The 17870-nt window shown below is 38.9% G+C and overlaps 1 protein-coding gene across 1 annotated transcript; it reads left to right on the forward strand.

The window, feature by feature from the left end:
* Positions 1-501: 501 nt before the first annotated feature.
* SERPINE3 (serpin family E member 3) lies at positions 502-16551 on the forward strand. Its single transcript, XM_054628297.2, has 8 exons — positions 502-760; positions 3447-3674; positions 4320-4517; positions 8908-9106; positions 10160-10260; positions 12286-12372; positions 14350-14433; positions 16449-16551. Exons 1-8 carry the CDS (start codon positions 502-504, stop codon positions 16490-16492), a joined length of 1200 nt encoding a protein of 399 aa, XP_054484272.2. The 3' UTR covers positions 16493-16551.
* The last annotated feature ends 1319 nt before the right edge of the window (positions 16552-17870 follow it).

Here is a 17870-nt window from a genome sequence, read left to right on the forward strand (position 1 = left end):
AAAGCCCAGCCTGGAGTCTCCAATTAGATTTCTGCACTTCACAAGGGGTGGCCTTCCTTCTGGGAGTGCTGGGTGTGACCCCCTTTCTGCTGGGGACAGGAAGGAGCTGTGGGTGCTCAGCAGCATGGAGATTGCACTGAGGTGTCCCATCATGCGTGCATGTAGCTAATTTTTAACCAAGAGACTGTGTGTCTCCATGCTCTGTAATGGAATACCATCTTACATGCTACAGCATTCTGGAAAATTCAGTTCTCGTTAGTCAACAGAGTCATCAGCATGTCCATACATACCTATTTTCTTTTCTTTTTCTTTTTTTTTTTTAATGTCAGTAGCTACTGAGTAGACCTGGACAAGTATTTTAACAGTTATCATTACTATTGCAAGTGACATCTCAACACTGATGGAAAGTTCCTCTGCCAACTCAGCCTATTGCTTTTCTAAATATATCCATGTCATTAATTGCAGGTATTAGCTGGTGGAGACTGTTCCCAGCTCATCTTCATGTTGCCCATTTTATTCTCTGCATTCATCCTGTCTGCTTGCTGCACAGCCAAAGGAAACTGCATCTCCTATGATGAGTTGAGAGAGCTGAAGACTGAATTTGCCATCAGTCTCTACCGGCAGGTGTCTGAAGCAGAGAACAGGACCAATCTGGTAGTCTCACCAGCAAGTGTGGCTGTTTCTTTGGAGCTGTTGCAGTTTGGAGCTCAAGGAAATACCTTTACAGAGCTGCAAGATGTCCTAGGATACAGCATTCATGGTAATGTACTTTAAAAAATCCTTATTGTCTTACTTTTTCTAATAAAGTTACAGCTTTACAAAGGTGACGGAATTGCACACATCATACTAAACCTCTGCTTTCTCTCTCACTGCAAGATGGTTATCTCTGTCTTTACAGAGATACCTGTCTATACAGCCAGGTATCAGATGGACAAAGGAAAACTCAAGGGAGTAGTTGACAAACAGGTTATTATTATTCCTCTTTTTTCTGAATCAGTACTTACTCTCTTATGACACAAAATACAGCTACATCTAGAAAAGCTAGCTCCCTGAGCAGCAGAATTACTCCAGGCTTGCCAGAGGTCCATTGTGTCCACTCTGTCCTGGTCTCCTTTGTGTGCTCTGCAAAGAACTGCCAGGCAGAGAACAGTGGTTTTCTCTCCTATCCCACTAAAAAAATTTTATGAAACCTGTAGAAGCTGAATTATATTTAAGTCTTTTCTAATGCTATTACAACTGGCCAAAAAGATGAAAAGTTATCAGAAGAAGACTGGCAGACAGAGATAAATGTTGACAGATGGATGGTGCAATTGCATCTTTCCCTGAAAGCAGGCTAAAATATAAAACTCACTGGGAATTTGGAAGGGATATGGGAAAGACAGATGTCTTTAAATCCAGCATTAAGTCAGCTGAATTTAAGGATGCTGTTTTCATTTTAGCTCTGGATTATCCTACCATCTCAAATCACATGTCAAAAACTATTTTACATTATGGGCAGAATGTTTATGAAAAGCAGATGACTGCCTCATCTTCAAAATTTGCAGCTTACATACAATACTTATGTATAGAGATAACACTGCTATTTCTCAGCATAAAATTTACCTTCAGGGTATGAAGACTAAAACGCACAGCAATTTCATTGTCCTGTGCTGTAACCAGCTCAGTCACCACCACCATTCTGTGCAGCATTGATATTCAACCCCAGCACAGCAGTAAGAGCTAACTCTGGCTGATCCATACAGATACAGCTGCATGCACTGACACAGGAACAGTGCATCTAAATTATGAGCAGCTGATTTAACAAAGTCTTGCCTACAGGACTGCTATTTCTGTAAATTCAATTCCTAAACAACATAAATGCATACAAGGATTATACCTTGCTTGACACTTCTGGTCATTAGGGGCTCACTTATTATGAAAGGACCTTACAGAATAACATTTAGAAGTTAAATTCAAGCACAGATCTTCACAGAAAATTTAACAGAGAAGTGCAGGGGTTGTTAATGACCTGCTAGCTCTTTTATGCTCTCTTCTTCTCATGTGGCACATCATGGCAAGCAGACATTTTATCTCCATTTGAGCTGTCTGTGGCATAAACCACATGAGCTTTGGCTTTCAGCAATATTAATGCATGAATGTGAAAACAAAGTAGGATGGGATCTATTGTTATTGGTATACAGCGTATTTCCAATAACGGGGAAGGAAACCACTTCCTCAAATGGTCTAAATCAAACAAATAAATTAAATGCTTAGATGAAATTTCCTATAAGATGAATGAACCCAAATTGTGTATGTAGGCATATATGAAAAAATTCTTGTCTTCCAGTAGATGTTTGCATTAATGTTTATGTTGGTCTGCCCTAACCAATTATGGTTAGACCCTTAGCAGGCTGAAAACATCGAAAACATCGATGTTTTATTCACTGCTCACAGAGAATCTGCTCCTAGATGCACTTGTAAACATCTTTCAATGTTTGGGAAATTTGTTCACCTTTATTCCAGTACTAACAAAAACAATGTATAATGGGATGTATCTCTAGGTAACACAGACAAAATGACATGCTTTAAAATGATTTCTCCTTGCTGTTTAATTAAAGCAATTTTGAGCTGTTGTCAAAGTAAGAATTTGGACTTTGGTTAGCTAAGTACTTTGGTGAAGTCATAAGTTTGGGATACCACTCCTCACATTCATCTCTGCTTCTAATTTACCATCCTTGACTTCTCACATCTTCCAGAGAGCTCACCAAGTGCTCCCATACCAATGCAAGACACACAAGAACAATACTTTACACTTCAGACCATGTTTTCTTTAAAAAAGTTTTCTTAAGAAAAAAGCCCACTGTTGTAGACTGTATAAATAAAGGATTCACTTGTCACACATGAAGGAATTTATCAGCTCAGTTTAGCCAGGCCTCATCAGCAATACTGGGCAGTTTGGGACACAATCCTCCAAGAAATTAAACAACACCTAAGGGCCAAGGGTGGCAGAAGGGCCATCAGAGAAATGCCTTTCCTCAGATAGGTGAATAACGTCAGGAGAAGGAGATAGCAGAGTTGTGGCATTGGAAGCTCAGCCAGTCATGGCCAGAGGCACTAGATCTCACTGGTGGGAACTCAGAGAGTGACCAAGAAAGAATAACTACCTTAAGAACTGTGTCTGCATAGAACTGTGAGCCTGGCATGAGACTGGCCACTTGACACATCTGCACTGGAGGGATTTCTACAGACACATGAAGGGAGCTTTCCAACCCCCAGTGCATCACTGCCCGTGGTAGCAGTGCTTGACAGGAATAATCCACAAAGTCAAGGGTGCTCCAGTTGTTATGGGGCTTTAACAGTCAGAGGACACCGGTGTCAGCACTGGAGCTGAAAGCTGCAGAGACCTGGGGCAATCCTTGCTGTCCTTAGCCTCAGCACAATTGCAGTTTCTCTCTCTTGCCTGGCAGATCAAAGCGTGCAGGATTTCATGCACACGGTGGATGAAGCAGTGACTGACTCCAGCCAAGGCACAGTGGTCCAGCTGGGATGTTCCCTCCTTGTGGATGCAGGCGTGCAGCTCTCGCCCGACTTTGCCAAGCGTGCCGCGCGCTGGGCCAACAGCAGCCTGCTCCAAACCAACCTCACCGACCCCAACACCACCCACACACAGGAGTGGATCACCACTGACCTTGCAGGTACCATAGGGACCCACAGGAATGGTTGCATATGAATGAAATGTAAAAAAAGAGTAATGGGAGGAATTGCATTTAACCAAGCATAAAGATTTTTGCCACGCTCTGTGTTGCCCAAATCAAGGCAGGAAACCTAATTCTTGTGCTAACACTCATCTGTAATGTGAAGAAAGAGCTGGAATAGGTCTGAATCTGTAAGCAGTGTCAAGCTGCTAACCACTTTTTCTTGTTCCCTTAATTTTTAAGAAGGCAATCATTTGCAGTGTTCTCAGTTTTTATTAGGAACTGCCAAATTCCCCTTGGACCATATTCATGGCACTGAATGCTTTCATGGTGCTACAGGGGACACACAGAGGTGTAAGCTCAGCAGCCAGACTCTGAGTTTAACAAGTCACAATGGGGAATAAAAGCACTGCCAGCTCAATCTCAACCATGGAGAGAGCATGGACCAACAGGCAGCCCCAGTGAGGTGTAGGTGTAACTGGGGAGGGGAAGGTAGAGGGTGAGCAGTGCCTTGTGAGCTGTGCCTCTTGGCCTTAGGGAAGGACAGTGGTCTCAGCTTGCTTTATTTAGTCACATGGACCTGGCCTTTAGGCCTGGGCATGTAGGACTGCATGTGTCCCCCTGCCTTGTCTCTTTTCCTTGCAGATGGGGATATGCACGGGATGACACCAGAGAGCGCTGGGTCATCGCTCAGCCAGCTCACCCTGGTGAGCACCCTGTACTTCAGAAGCACGTGGCAAAAGAAGTTTTCCTTCATGGATTCTCAGATGTTGCCTTTTACCACGCCAGAGGGCTTGACCCTGAAAGTGCCAACCATGCACCACACAGCTGAAGTTAACTATGGTAACTGTTCTTGATCCATATTTGATCTACTGTGCAATATGGAACAGATTTATTTCATGTCCCCAGATACCACACTAAGATGAGTTGTTTTCCCAGCTTGGAGAGTCTCAGAAGAAGTCCCATCAAGTGAAAAGACCACCCAGGTGACCAAATTGACTCCTCATAATTCCAGGCAATCATAAAACAGATCCTGGGTTGAAAATGGTTTCTAAAATATCTACAGTCCCTGTCCCATCCCTCATAGACCAACACCTCCCACTACTCCATTACAAACTTGTCAGCTGTAGGAAACAGTCAAAAGGCACCAATACATTGTCCCAGGAGAAAGAAAGATGAGAGACTGAGGGATGACTGACGGATACACTGCAATATACAAAGTCCTTTACAATTGCATGGAGCTGGTTAAATAAAGCTGGCTAGAAAGGGGCTACAGTAGGAATCACATCTGACCCCATGACAGAGGGGCAATTAAGGCTAAAATTATATCAAGCCCCTACCAATTTGATTTGCTGGATAAGAAATTTCCTGGCCCCTCAGCCAAATCACTGGCCCTTGAATGTGTGAGCATCAGAGGGAGCAGAGCATAACCAGGAGCACCAGCACTGCAGACCTGCAGATGTGGTCACAGCCGGCCTCCAAGTCTTTAGGGAAAAACTGCAGATCTTGAGGGACAAATTCTAGAAAAAGAAAATAAATTCTTATGTCATGTATACCAAATCAGCGGATGATCTCAGCATGAGCTTAAAACAGTATAAATATAGGTCAGACTTTTATTTGTATAATATATGAATACAGTGTAGGCTACTTTCAAAGATTTGATGTATGTAGGTTGCTGACAGAAGGACTCATGCTGCAGGCATAATTTTCTGCCACCAGGAATTGTGCCAGTTAGCTACACAATCTCTTTCAAAATATAAAAAGCTCTTTTCTCTCCTACTCTAAATTTCAGAACTGCACTTGGGTAAAAACTGTCCAAATTCCAAATCTAATTTTTTTCAAGACAGATTTGTATCTCTTAACGTCCTGACTGATTTATCCTTTAAGTTAAATAGCTTCTCCTCAGCTTTGATATTTACTCCCAAATGCAATTGCAAGTCACCAAATTTTCTCTCAATTTCCTAATAGCTAAGATGAAGATGCCAGGCTCTTCTAAACTATTCAAAAACCAAATGCTCCAAATTCTCTACTGGTTCTATTTTTGAACTTTTCCAATTTAAATTAATTTTTCTTGAAAATGACCAGAAATGTACACAAAACTGTCAATGAGGGCATACACACGCTTGATAAAATGCTTTCACAGTTTCTATGTCTTGATAAAAATATCTCTTGTAGTGTATTGCAGAACTAGCTCAGGGTGGTTACACAAGGTTGGCCCCACTAGGGCCTTTTTCCTTTTGGCATTTTTTCCCTAGGTAAATCAGGAGGAGGGAAATCTCCAGAGGTATATAAATTCTTTGTGTGTTTTTGACCCACCATTTTGTTTTCATCACTCCAGTTGTCATGGCAAACATGACAAACATCTCACTATTTGATAAAAGTCTTGAGCATTGGCAATACTTTAGAAAACTACTAGTGACCCTTTTCAGCCTCTTGTACCTTTGCTCATTATAGTTTCCCCTTCAAGAGGCTGCTTGCTGCCTTGCCTTTCTGGTTCTAAGTGCCACCATTTCTACCTGTAAATAGTGGCACAGTGAAACCATATTTAATGTTTTACCTAAAATTAGATGGCTGAATCTATGCTTTTTTATCAAATTAGTTAACAAGTCAAAAAAGTTTATAACTTTGTTTGCCAGTCTACATGATATTGCAATTTATTTCACTTTCTATTTCTCTCTGTGACCTGATTATTCTTTTCTCCAGAGTGTCCTAAAACTTCTCAAAGACAGACCTAAAGTTTCTGAGATTGCCTTCTTTTTCTTACAAATGTACTCCTGCTCCCTAGTAATGGGAAAAAACTGAATCATCAGGCTATTAAAAAACTTTGCTGACTCATTTGCAATTCCACATCCAAGTTCTTCTCATATTCTGGGGTGGTCATTAAGGCCCCAGATTATTAAATGACAGAAGGCAGGATGCTGCTGTTGCTTGTACAAGTAGAGATCTCAGGTAAAGCCAATTACCAGGAGTTCCACAGCTGAGCTGCATTCTCTGACAATATATTTGCTCCAAAGTCCTTGCAAAGTTGATGTGAAATAATTTGTTGTGCACTTTTGACCGCTTGCCAAAACACAAGGTACTCCATCCTATCATCCTTAAGTAGGTAGCTAGAGCACTACATTTTTGCACAGAAAAGGATAGACAAAATATTTGGATTACCTTTCATCCAGGCTGAAATGTGTGAGCTCTTTGCAGCTGGAGAGATTTTTGAGCAAAGCCAAAATAGAAGGGATCATTTGAAATTTGCTGGTTGTCAGATTTGATTGGGCCAATTCAATCTTTGTCACTAAAAAATCCAGAAACATTTCTAACAAATCAGTTTAAAATTAATGCAAAAGACTGGCTCAGTACAACTGTAGAGAGGATTGAGATGACTGTCCTTCATTATCAAATGATAGCAGCTGTGTCCCACAAGGATCTGAAACACAGAGTGAGAAAGATAAGCTGTGGCCTGATATCAGTTGCAGCATTTACGACATTGTTTATCCTTTTAACATTGCCACACAGAACAAACCAGCCTGGGGACAAGTAAGACTGCTCTAAGAAAATGTCAACATTACTGTTCACACACACTTCTTAAACACCACAACCATTTTACATATTCATTTTTGCAAGCAATTTGTTAACAACGTTTGAATTCTAATTTAGCATATGTGTAATCCTTATGGGATGCTCAAAATTACTTCAAGCAACAAACACTAAATGTTCTAACTCAATAATCTAAAGTCTTGAATTTCTTTCTAATTAATAAATAAGGATTGTATAACCTTTGTGCAGAATGTGCTGACTTCAAAATACCAGCATGCCAACAAATTATACCACTCATGTCCAGTGCAGTGCAAATATAAATCTTCCGTGCCTGCCCATTAGAAAGCAGAACATATTTTCCCAGCAAATTATCCACATGCTGGGAGTTGGTTTTAACAGAGCAATTCTCTCTCCAGATTGCAAGGCAGGAGGGCTAAGAGCCTAAAATTTAATCTAGCAGAACAATCAACACTTAATGAATCCTATCTAATCCATATCTGCAAAACTAACAAACACCGTACACAAAATATTTGAGACATCCTATAGCTATGTATTTATTGACAAATATTTAGGTATTATGACCATGAGCTATCCATACACAGTTATTTACAGCCACTGACTCAAGTAGTGTGAGCATCTACTCTTGAAGATACAACAGCTACAACTGGGTGAAGGAGGTGTACATTCAATATTTTGGATGGCCTGCAGTAAAGGCAGTAAGGCTTTCACTTGTGCCCTGTACTTAAGTTGTACTTAACTCCTGGCCCACTAACGATTGCTGAGTGTTCCTGAAATGCTACTTACTGGATTCTCAGATGAAAAAATAAGGAAGCCAAATTGTGACAGCCAAATCTGTTCTATTGTATAACAGAATCCATTAGGAATGTCTGGATTAATTGGTTTTTTGGAATATGGGATGAAAATAGTACTTTTAAATGGCTGTTACAAATTGCTGTAAAACAAATTGCAAGTTTGGAAGCTTTCCAGCTTTTCTCTCTCTTTTACTTTTGAGACTACTTATTATGACCTTCATCTGACTGTGATAAGTCTCTGTACCTAGATTTTAAAAAACTATAAATTTGGTACTTAAATAAAAATAGTCAATGCTTAAATAAGCATATATTAGCTCTTGTTTAATATAACTATTTTTTATTGAAATAAGATTAAAATTGATTTTTAAAAGTAGTAAAGATGAAAACATGAGTCAAAGTAGGTTTCAATTAATCAGCTAGGACACTCTACATTTTCTTTTTGTAATTCCTATCTGTTGTAGTAAAATTTTAGTGAAAAATACGATAAAATTGTAAGTTCATTCAAAGAACATACATTGTGGGAAGAGTCATCATAGTTGCTGTCATTGCCTTGGTAGTTCTGGGGTTTTTGTCCCCAAACCGAGCAAGCAGGACAGCTGTTATATGGAACAGTAGTAAAATACCCATGCTCTGTTGAAGTGTTTCTTCAGGTGCTGACACTGCTTGGCACTGACACTGCTCTGCCAAGGTGTCTGTGTCTCTGGCACACTCAGCTCTGTTCAGGTGAGTTCACAGCAGCCTGAGCTGGCTTCAGGAGCCCAGGAGCTGGAGACCACTCCTTACATCCCACCACAGCTGCTCGGAACTGCCTGCTGATCCCAGCATGGGTTGTGGGTTCGGGGTTTTCTTCCCACTTGAATGATGAAATAAGATCTCTCTTTGCCCACCCACAGGCCAGTTCCAGACTGCAGCTCTGGAGGCTTTCAGCGTGGTCGAGTTACCCTACCTGGGAGAGAAACTCAGTATGTTCCTTGTGCTTCCCAGCCACAAAAGAACACCTCTGTCCCAGATTGAGTCTCACCTTTCTGCCAAAACCATAACCCTCTGGGCCAACAGCTTGAAGAGAACAAAGATGGACATTTTTCTGCCTAGGTAAGCAATGTTAGCACAATGGATTCACTACTTTAGCTGTCAGAATTCCATGTGACCAGCGTTGACACAAGCAGAGTGTGAGCAAAATCAAATTACATGCTTTTGGTTTCATTATTCATCACATGATCAGAGATGCTCTAACCCTTTCTTAAACCACAAAGAGGTGAGCCAGGAATGACAAGACTTTATGGTTACACTCTGTACTGTTTAAAAAAAAACCACAGTATTTCAGTTGATGCTACAGCTTTTACTTACAATTTGTTTGGGGTATAAATCCTTTAAGGATCTAAACCAGAGATATGTTGCTAGACCTTTCCCACACTCACTTTTCTCTTTGTTTAAGGAAGAACAACCATATAACCTCCTAAAGACGCACTATTTTGTTTTTCTTAAACTTGCCAGAGTACTAAAAATGCATGGGACAAAGAGCTTGGCCCCCCTCCAGCAGCCATAACCATCTTTCCATGCACAAAGCAGGTTTCACTCATCCATTTTCCACTTTAGTCAGCTGTTGTTTTAGCAAACACCTATGCTGGAGGTATTTTCTATCATCTACTCCAGTGAAATTGCATAGCAGGAGGAATTAGGCACAGAAGGCTTTATGTGGCTGTATCCATTGTATGGACTAGTATGGAAGGGCTTCATTATACACGTCCCCTACAACATATTCATCACATTAACAGAGCACTGAAAACCAGTGTGGAGGTTAATATTTGTTTTCTTCAAGCTAATTTTTGGGAAATATTTCCAAGGGCCATTTGCTGTAGTCAAAAATAACATTAGAAAGAGAACACTTCATGCAAATGCAGAATTCACATGTCAAGAAGACTTAGTAGTAATCTGATTGCAACAGAGGGATTCCTTCTTTTAATGGCTTCAGGTGAAAGTGAGCTACTTTTCTGCAAATACACCATCAGACAATGCACCAGGCTCATACAGGAAGAGATGGATGAAATGCAAAGGCTTGAAATAAATTGTATCTGTTAATGGCGTTTAATTCTACAAAACTCTACAAATCCTGCATTTAAATAAATTCTATCATATTCATTTCAGGTTCAGTATTCAAAGCCTTTTTGACCTAAAGACAGTTCTTTCTGCCTTGGGAATTAGAGATGCATTTGATCTCATCACTGCTAATTTTAAAGGCATTTCAGGTAAGAGGCTTGACTGAATACAAAATGATCCTTGACCCAATAGTTGCAGATTCTTACATTTGAATGATTTGTTAGACCTGCCTGACTCTTCTGAATTGATTGTACTTCTTTAGCTGTGAAACTCTAAAGCACAATTCACACTCAACTGCAACTGTATTTTGAGCTGTTTTCTAGGAAAGAGGAACCTGAAAAGGACAGGTTTGGTTTTGGTCTTGAACTTACTTTTTTCTTGTCTATAAGATTAAAACTGTCACGACAGTGTAGGCCTGGGAAAACGGTTATTTATTCAGAAATTTAGGATGCTTTAGTAAAACTTACATTCCTGTTTGTGTTTTCAAATAGTTATTTAACAGTGAGAGGGATGCTGGACCAACAAGTGTATATTCCAACTCCTGACACTGCAAACAATACTGGTTTATGCCCAGGCTATATTATCTTGCTAATCCAGTAATCAGTATACAAAGTTATACTTTCCCTTTGCTAAAATACTGTTGTTATGGTTAAATTCCTCTGCTCCTTGGAAAATTTGTCCCCATTTAATATTGAATGAAAAATAAAGAATCCACATTATTTATTCTTTTTGACTCCTTCCAGCAACAATGCTCACAGTAAAGACTTGGGAGTGGTAGCTGCCCAGCAAGCAGCTCACATTCTTGTGCATGTGAGTGAATAAATGAAATTGCTCCAATTTAGACAAACCTGCTTTTACAGAAAAGTTGCTTTCTGGGGATGAACCTCAGAAGGCACATTACTCATGGAGTTTTTATGCTGCTCTTAAAATTGAACATAGCAATGTTCCATTGCAATATAGATCTCAGACTGCACAGCGATGAACATTAAAATAATTTGTTACTGCTCACTGCTGTTTTGCTTATTGCAAACAAATGTTAATATACTGATAAATTACACAAGGATGTATTTTATAAAGGTAATATCTATTTAAATAAGATAAACACTTTGGGGAAATTAATTCCATAAACAATATAATTTAGCAGCTTCCCTTTGGCTTTTGGCATACAGGATAAGGCTTGTAGAAGTATTTGATCCTGCCCTGGCAGGGTTATGGAACAAAGGATATGTTGAGACCCTATTTAGTTCTAGCCTTACAGCACCATGTCATAGCAGTAGGGCTCTATGTGGTCTAAGAGTTATGTAAGGCAGAGTTCACAAGGAAAATGTATCTTTTACTTAACCAATAGTTAAGTAAAAGATGGGGGGGAAAAATAGGTAAATTTTCATAGGTAAGTTTTCATTTCCTCTTGTGTATGAAGCAGAAGGATAAGCTTCGAAATATTTACTCTCAGATCACATTTAGCAAACAAATGTGTTACTTCATTTCAGACCTGAAATAGCTTTTTTAGACTTGAAAGCTTGTTTTTTTCCCCCTCAACAATGTGTAAGATTTATCTACTTTTTAAAATTCTTCCTCTCTTTAGTTTTGTCCTGCTTGATTCCCTCCCAGTTTTTCTGATGAGACAAAATTAATACAGAAATAGATAAAATTCTCTTTTAGCATTTCTTTGATTTTACCTACATGTTGGACTTGATCCTTGAATTCAGACAAGAAAAAAAACTTCTCTACCTTTCCTGCTTTCTGCCTTGTACAGGCAGCTGGAGAAAAAGAGACTTGTAACACTCTCTTCAGTGTCTTTCAGAAATTAATTCTTTTCCAAGATTCGTTTTCTGTCACTTCCATTATTTCTTCCTGAAGAACATTTTTTCTATATTTTCCTTTCCAAGGGTTCTTCAGTTCTTTCATTGCCCTCACTCTGTTAAAGTTTCTATTTTCACTCTGTAACCTTGCCTTCCGCCACAAAGCTGAGACCTCTCAAACTAGTAACTCCCATTCAGCATTCAATCCATTCTAACCATATAGTGGGAGAACAGTCAAAGGCTGAAATATATAACAGTTATGTGATCCTTAGATTCTGCACAAAAAAAAGGTAGAAGCATTCTGATTATTTTTTAAAAATATGTTTGTGATGAAATGGAGAAAATAACTTATTAATTTTGGGGGTTTTGCAGAGCAAGATAGTCTTTATATTTCAGAAGCTATCCACAAAGCAGAGATTGAAGTAACAGAAGATGGTACAAAGGCATCAGGAGCTACAGGTAAATCAAATACTCAGACAAACTTCTCACTTCTGGAGCTTACCACTATAAAACCAACTACTAGTCTTTTATTTAAAACAAAACAGACAAGCATGGTAGAATTCACATGTATGCCTAACAAACTTTTGTATTTAACACATTTCTATTTTATCTTTGCAATTGCTCATAAGAAACTAATTTTTGATGTCCGACTAAGGTGTAATGGCTGAAATGAAAAAAACAACATTGCCAGTTCAGGGAAAATTCAGTTGGAGAAAATATACCACTTATTTTTCTGCTGGTTAAATATCTATTTGTTCAGATCATAAGAACAAAAAATGAAAAAAGGTTAGTAATATTTTGTCTATAGCCCCTGAACTATTATAGGATTTGAGGATGATTTCTTTGATAGCATTAATGGTAATGATGGACAAGTCTTATGCAGACAAGCTTGATTCTTATATACTTTGAAGTGTGACCTTCATGTGCAGTAGCTCCTGCTAACAGAGACCACTTCCACATGAGCAGATGGGTCTGGGTGAGTGGGAGACTCAGAGCAAAATCTCAGCCACAGACTACCCAGTCAGTACATGACTCATTCACCATTAACCACATCTCACCTTCCTGCTTCCCTGGGCTGTACCCAGGATAAATGTGCTCCACATCACATGTGCTGGTGGGTCCTTGGCTGGGGACCAGGGCACTCTATCACTTCTCCTCCTTGCTCCCAGGGAGGAATTCAAGAGGCATGTAGAGAGCATGGCAGTGCATCTCACTGTGGTGCCCAAACTGTTGCACATCCCCTCGCTCCAACATCCCACAGCTGCAATGCCAAAAAGGAACCTGGGCACACCTGAATTGATGTATTCAGTATTCCTCTAGAAACAACCCTGAATAAGACACACGTGTACATACCGGGGTACGCAGAGCACATCTGGCATAACTAAGTTAAAACTGTACAGCTCTGCAGAAAGGTTAAGTTTTGTAACAGTTTTAACCTCTATCAGAGCAGTAATATTTTTAATAACTTTGTGGTAAGGCCCATACAAAAGAAACACTTTAAGGTGACTTCAGTTACACTTGAAAAACTAAGAGAAAAATACCTTTATCCCCTTGAAACCAATACAAAAACATCCCTTAACTCCAGTCAGACCAAGCTGACAAGCAGATTTTAAAAATTGCAATTACAGTTATTGTTTACTTTAAAAGCTTTGGATCTAGTCACATGATGACTTGAAGCTAGGCACTTTCTTTTTTCAAGCACCAAAATAGTGCCTTCTTAAACTAGTTTTCTTGTGTCTTACTATTACTTGAATTTTCAAACTAATTCAATAGTTTTAACTGTTCAAAAATAATCCAGATCTGGTGGGTTTAGTGGTGGTTTTTTTTACAATATATTCTTAATACTATATAGCTAAAAGGAAGAATTTATTTAAACAAGATGTATTTTAATAATAGCTGAGCCATCATAATTCTTAAAAACTCTTTATTTAATTGAGTAATTAACCCACAACAGAGAGGAAAGACAGTCATGAACTGAGTTGAAGATACTTTGTTGAGAGTTCTGACAAGAGAAATTCTAGGATGATGTAGGTATTTCTCTGCTGCTTGTGTCCCAACTGGATAAGGAACTATATTTGCCCCTTGCTTATCTTTTTCACCAGAACAGCATAGCTAGGAACTGGCTAACAGGTGAGACAATAGGTAGGACTTCAGCAGAGTTAGGAATGTGATGACAACACCAATTACCTTTGAGATACAATGCCAGGCAGACATCCTTCAGCACTGAAATACGCATGAATCACCTGCATGTAGTCTCACAACTCCTGACATGTTAATTTTGCCAGACTGATCTCACTTGGATAAAATTGTTGTTTTAGTCTTAAAGTAAAGAAGCAATTCAAAAGTCAAGGTAATAGCCAGAGCTTGAGGGTACTGTATGGAAGATGGAAAGAAAAGAAGATGCATTTTACTGATGTTTTCTTTGTTGCATTACAGCAATGGTCTTACTGAAAAGATCTCGAACACCTATTTTCAAAGCAGACCGACCTTTCACATTTTTCCTGAGACAAGCTAATACAGGTATGCATGCTCTGCCTTCCAGGAGCAGAATCCCACACAGGTAGCACTGAAATCAATACAAATAGCATGCCACTCCTCAGTCCAGGAAACTTCAAACAACCACAGAAACAGTGAGGACTGGGGTTTTAAAGCACAGATTTTCATTTCCTAAAAAAGAATGTATAATAGTCATAGAAGTCTAAGAAGCCAGATTAGCCTCTTCTTTGGACATGCAATATGTGCTCAAAAAATTTCTATCAAAATTATAAGCACTAGAGAGATCTTACAGATGCTGAACATTCCAGCATCAGAAACTGATCTCTACAGAGCAATTCAACTTACAAACAGGCTGGACCAGCTGGATTAACATCTGAAGTAGTTAAAATAGAACCCTTTCCCTATAAAGGAAACTTATACTGATAGCAAACAGACTTCTGCCAAAAATGTCTTTGCAACTGTTAACTCTTTTCTTGCAAATGACGTCCCCTAGCCACCAAACAAAAACCACCCAAAAAATCCAAACAGAACTGCGGAGCACATCTTAGAGTGAAGCATCACAGTGCTCCTTTAGCTTCAGTAGTGGATTATAAGTCTCATTTCAGACATCCAATCACATTAAGTTACTCCAGAATGTCTGCCAAAATAAAACACCCTTTAGCTTGTTGGCAATAATAAAGAACTGCATTATTCACCATTTAGCAGTTATTTGCTACTCTGAAGCATCAGGCCAATATCCAACAACTCTTATCATTCCTAACAATGCAGTAATTTTGCACCTGAAGTATTTTCCTACAAATCGTTCAAACCACCACATTTCTCTCATAACTGGGGCCACAGCCATTTAGACCTTCAAGGAACATACAGATATTTATAGGGTTCAGTAAAACACTGGGGCCTTGCACAAAGACAGAAATAATTCCCCTTATCTGCTTCCAAGCAACAGACACTGTTCTCTTAGTCAGTGAATACCTGTGTATATAACATTTTGTTTTAAAAACCCCTATCATGAATTTTGACCACAGTGCAAGCATACAAAGAGAAAATTACTGCCTTGGTTGGAATTTTGTTTTAAATATGCTTTGGCAATCATTACCAGTCAATGAATAAAAGTATTTTACTTGGCAAATACAGAATTTTAAAATGAAAAGGCATTAATAAGCTCACCTGTGAAACATGAGCCACAGACTCTTCAGGATTAAGAACAAACTTACTTTGGTGAATAAAATTGTCAGTTTACAATATATATAAATTATATAAAGAGGAAGGAAATCAGACTGTAAAACAGGATTTTTATGTGAAGCATAAACTACATACCTTCCAATCAACTCAAAATCAAAAATAATTTCTGTAATTCAAGCTTTTTAATGCAAAAAGTGAAAACATTCAGACATTTCATTTGCTCAGACTTAGTGATTCAAGTTTTTGAGGTATGGAAAACTTGAACAGGTAAACAAGATCTATTTTTCATCCACCTGTCTAAAAGTGCTTAAAACTTCTATGCCCATAAAGTTCTTAATGAATCTTTATGTAGACCAAAAGTATTCATTGCATCAATTTTCTAGTAATAGCAGAAATATGTTTTCCAATACTTAAAATAGCATAGTTCTGCTCAAAATAATTGAAAAATTTTGGAGTTTTTTAATCTGAATTTCAGGTTTAAGCATATTCTCTTTGAAGGACAAGCAAGGTAACATTACAAATAACCAAAAAAATCCAGTCAACCTGAGGCAGTAATTTCATTCTCTTCTGTAACAAAAATATGAACACAAAGAACTTAGGTTCTGTTGTGCTCAGTTTAGGTTTCAGATTTTAGCAGGTTCCTGGTTTGGGTTACCAATTATTTAGAAAGGTGATTTTAATACAGAAATGTTTAGATTATTTTAAGACAAACATACAATTGCAGTCAGTTTTTCCATACAGTGAACAATTCTATGATCTGCTAGCTCCATGCCTAACTTATGTATTTAAACTGTACTGCACCTAGAAAATGCAGCCCCAAACTGAAATAATGTTAAAACTGTTTTTTTCATTTACAGGTTCAGTACTTTTTATAGGAAGAGTTACAAATCCTTCATCATAAGCACTAAATGCATATACTGACTTCTGCTCCTCCTGTGATGAACTTTCCTCCAATGAAATTAAAGGCTACATTGTATGTATTTATTAAAACACAGTTTTAAGCATATCACTGTTCCAAGAATCACCACTACCTTATTGCATTGTAGACACTGTTGAAACTTAGAGCTGTCTAGGAATCATCAGTACCACAACTACAGCAAAGACAGTGTCCAAATAAACATTTGCAAAAAAATGGAACAGGTTTAGCCTCCTAAATGTTTAACAATGAGCCCACAGCTTCTCTTTAACTTTATCATGGCTAAAGTCAGCTTGACTGTTGCTGATTATGTACGTGATTTGAGTGAAAACAACCCACAAGAAAGCTTTGTCATGTTATTTTTCAAGCACAATTTCATTTCCTTGTCCTGAAGTCCAAAGCTTAGGAATAAAACTGAAATTCAGCCTGACCTCAGACAGTTATAACCCAGCTGATATAGAAGGTAACAAGCAAGCAGTGAAATGCTGTGAAAAGAAAATGAAATTGAAAGGCATTTTCAAAACTGACACAGAATCATAGAATCATTAAGGTTGGAAAACACCTCTTAGATCATAGTCTGTTCATTAACTCAGCACTGCCATGTCCCCCACTAAACCAAGTCCCTAAACACCACACCCGCACACTTTGAACGCTTCCAGGGATGGTGATTCTACCATGTGCCAGGGGCAGCCTGATCTTGACAAAGCAGGTAAGAAGCAGAAATACCCACTCAGTGACCAAACAAATAGTGCTAAAAGAGGCAGCAGCACTACCTCTACTGTCTTTGAGGCATACACAACATAGAACAGACATGCCAGAAAAACACTGAATGTGACTCCTGGCATCATGAAAAATGGGGGCTGGTTTTCAGCATCCTGACAAAAGTTGGGATATGGCAAGTGTTCAGCAACTCATGGCACAAGCATCAGAAACCCAGGCCCATAAAGATTTTGGGTGGAGACAGCAAACCACTACTCCCAAGAAAAGCACCGGAGGACTGTTTTAATCAGCTCCCATTGAATCAAACAAAGCCTTGCAGATAACCCAGAGCATCCAGGACAGCTGAAAGATGTGGCCAGTAAAGCAATCAATGATATTTTGTGTCCAGGCAGCAGCACTCTGTGGCTGTTCCCACACTTGTAAACCCGTAAAATCTTCTGACACAGAAAACCTCTGTGCAGCCTTCCTCAAAGGCTACTTTTCCCCTGCTTTACTGCACTGTATCCCTGAATAAAACCACAGGGTTTGTCATGGCTACAGATGTGCTTATAAAACATCACTTTGTTATGCTGGCCATCAAAAGTGCAAAGTACACAAGATATACTGCAGCTGCAATTCAGCATTATCTCTCTTTCACTCATTC

This window comes from Agelaius phoeniceus, chromosome 2, assembly GCF_051311805.1.
Source record: "Agelaius phoeniceus isolate bAgePho1 chromosome 2, bAgePho1.hap1, whole genome shotgun sequence".
In the NCBI taxonomy this organism is placed as follows: domain Eukaryota; kingdom Metazoa; phylum Chordata; class Aves; order Passeriformes; family Icteridae; genus Agelaius; species Agelaius phoeniceus.

What these genes read in the sequence shown, in the direction of transcription:
- SERPINE3 (XM_054628297.2), top strand. Translation starts at nt 502, where the DNA reads ATGTTGCCCATTTTATTCTCTGCATTCATCCTGTCTGCTTGCTGCACA. An exon ending in CACAGCTGAAGTTAACTATG is followed by an intron (nt 4,518 to 8,907) that starts GTAACTGTTCTT and finishes GCCCACCCACAG; the next exon opens with GCCAGTTCCAGACTGCAGCT. An exon ending in ATGGACATTTTTCTGCCTAG is followed by an intron (nt 9,107 to 10,159) that starts GTAAGCAATGTT and finishes TATTCATTTCAG; the next exon opens with GTTCAGTATTCAAAGCCTTT.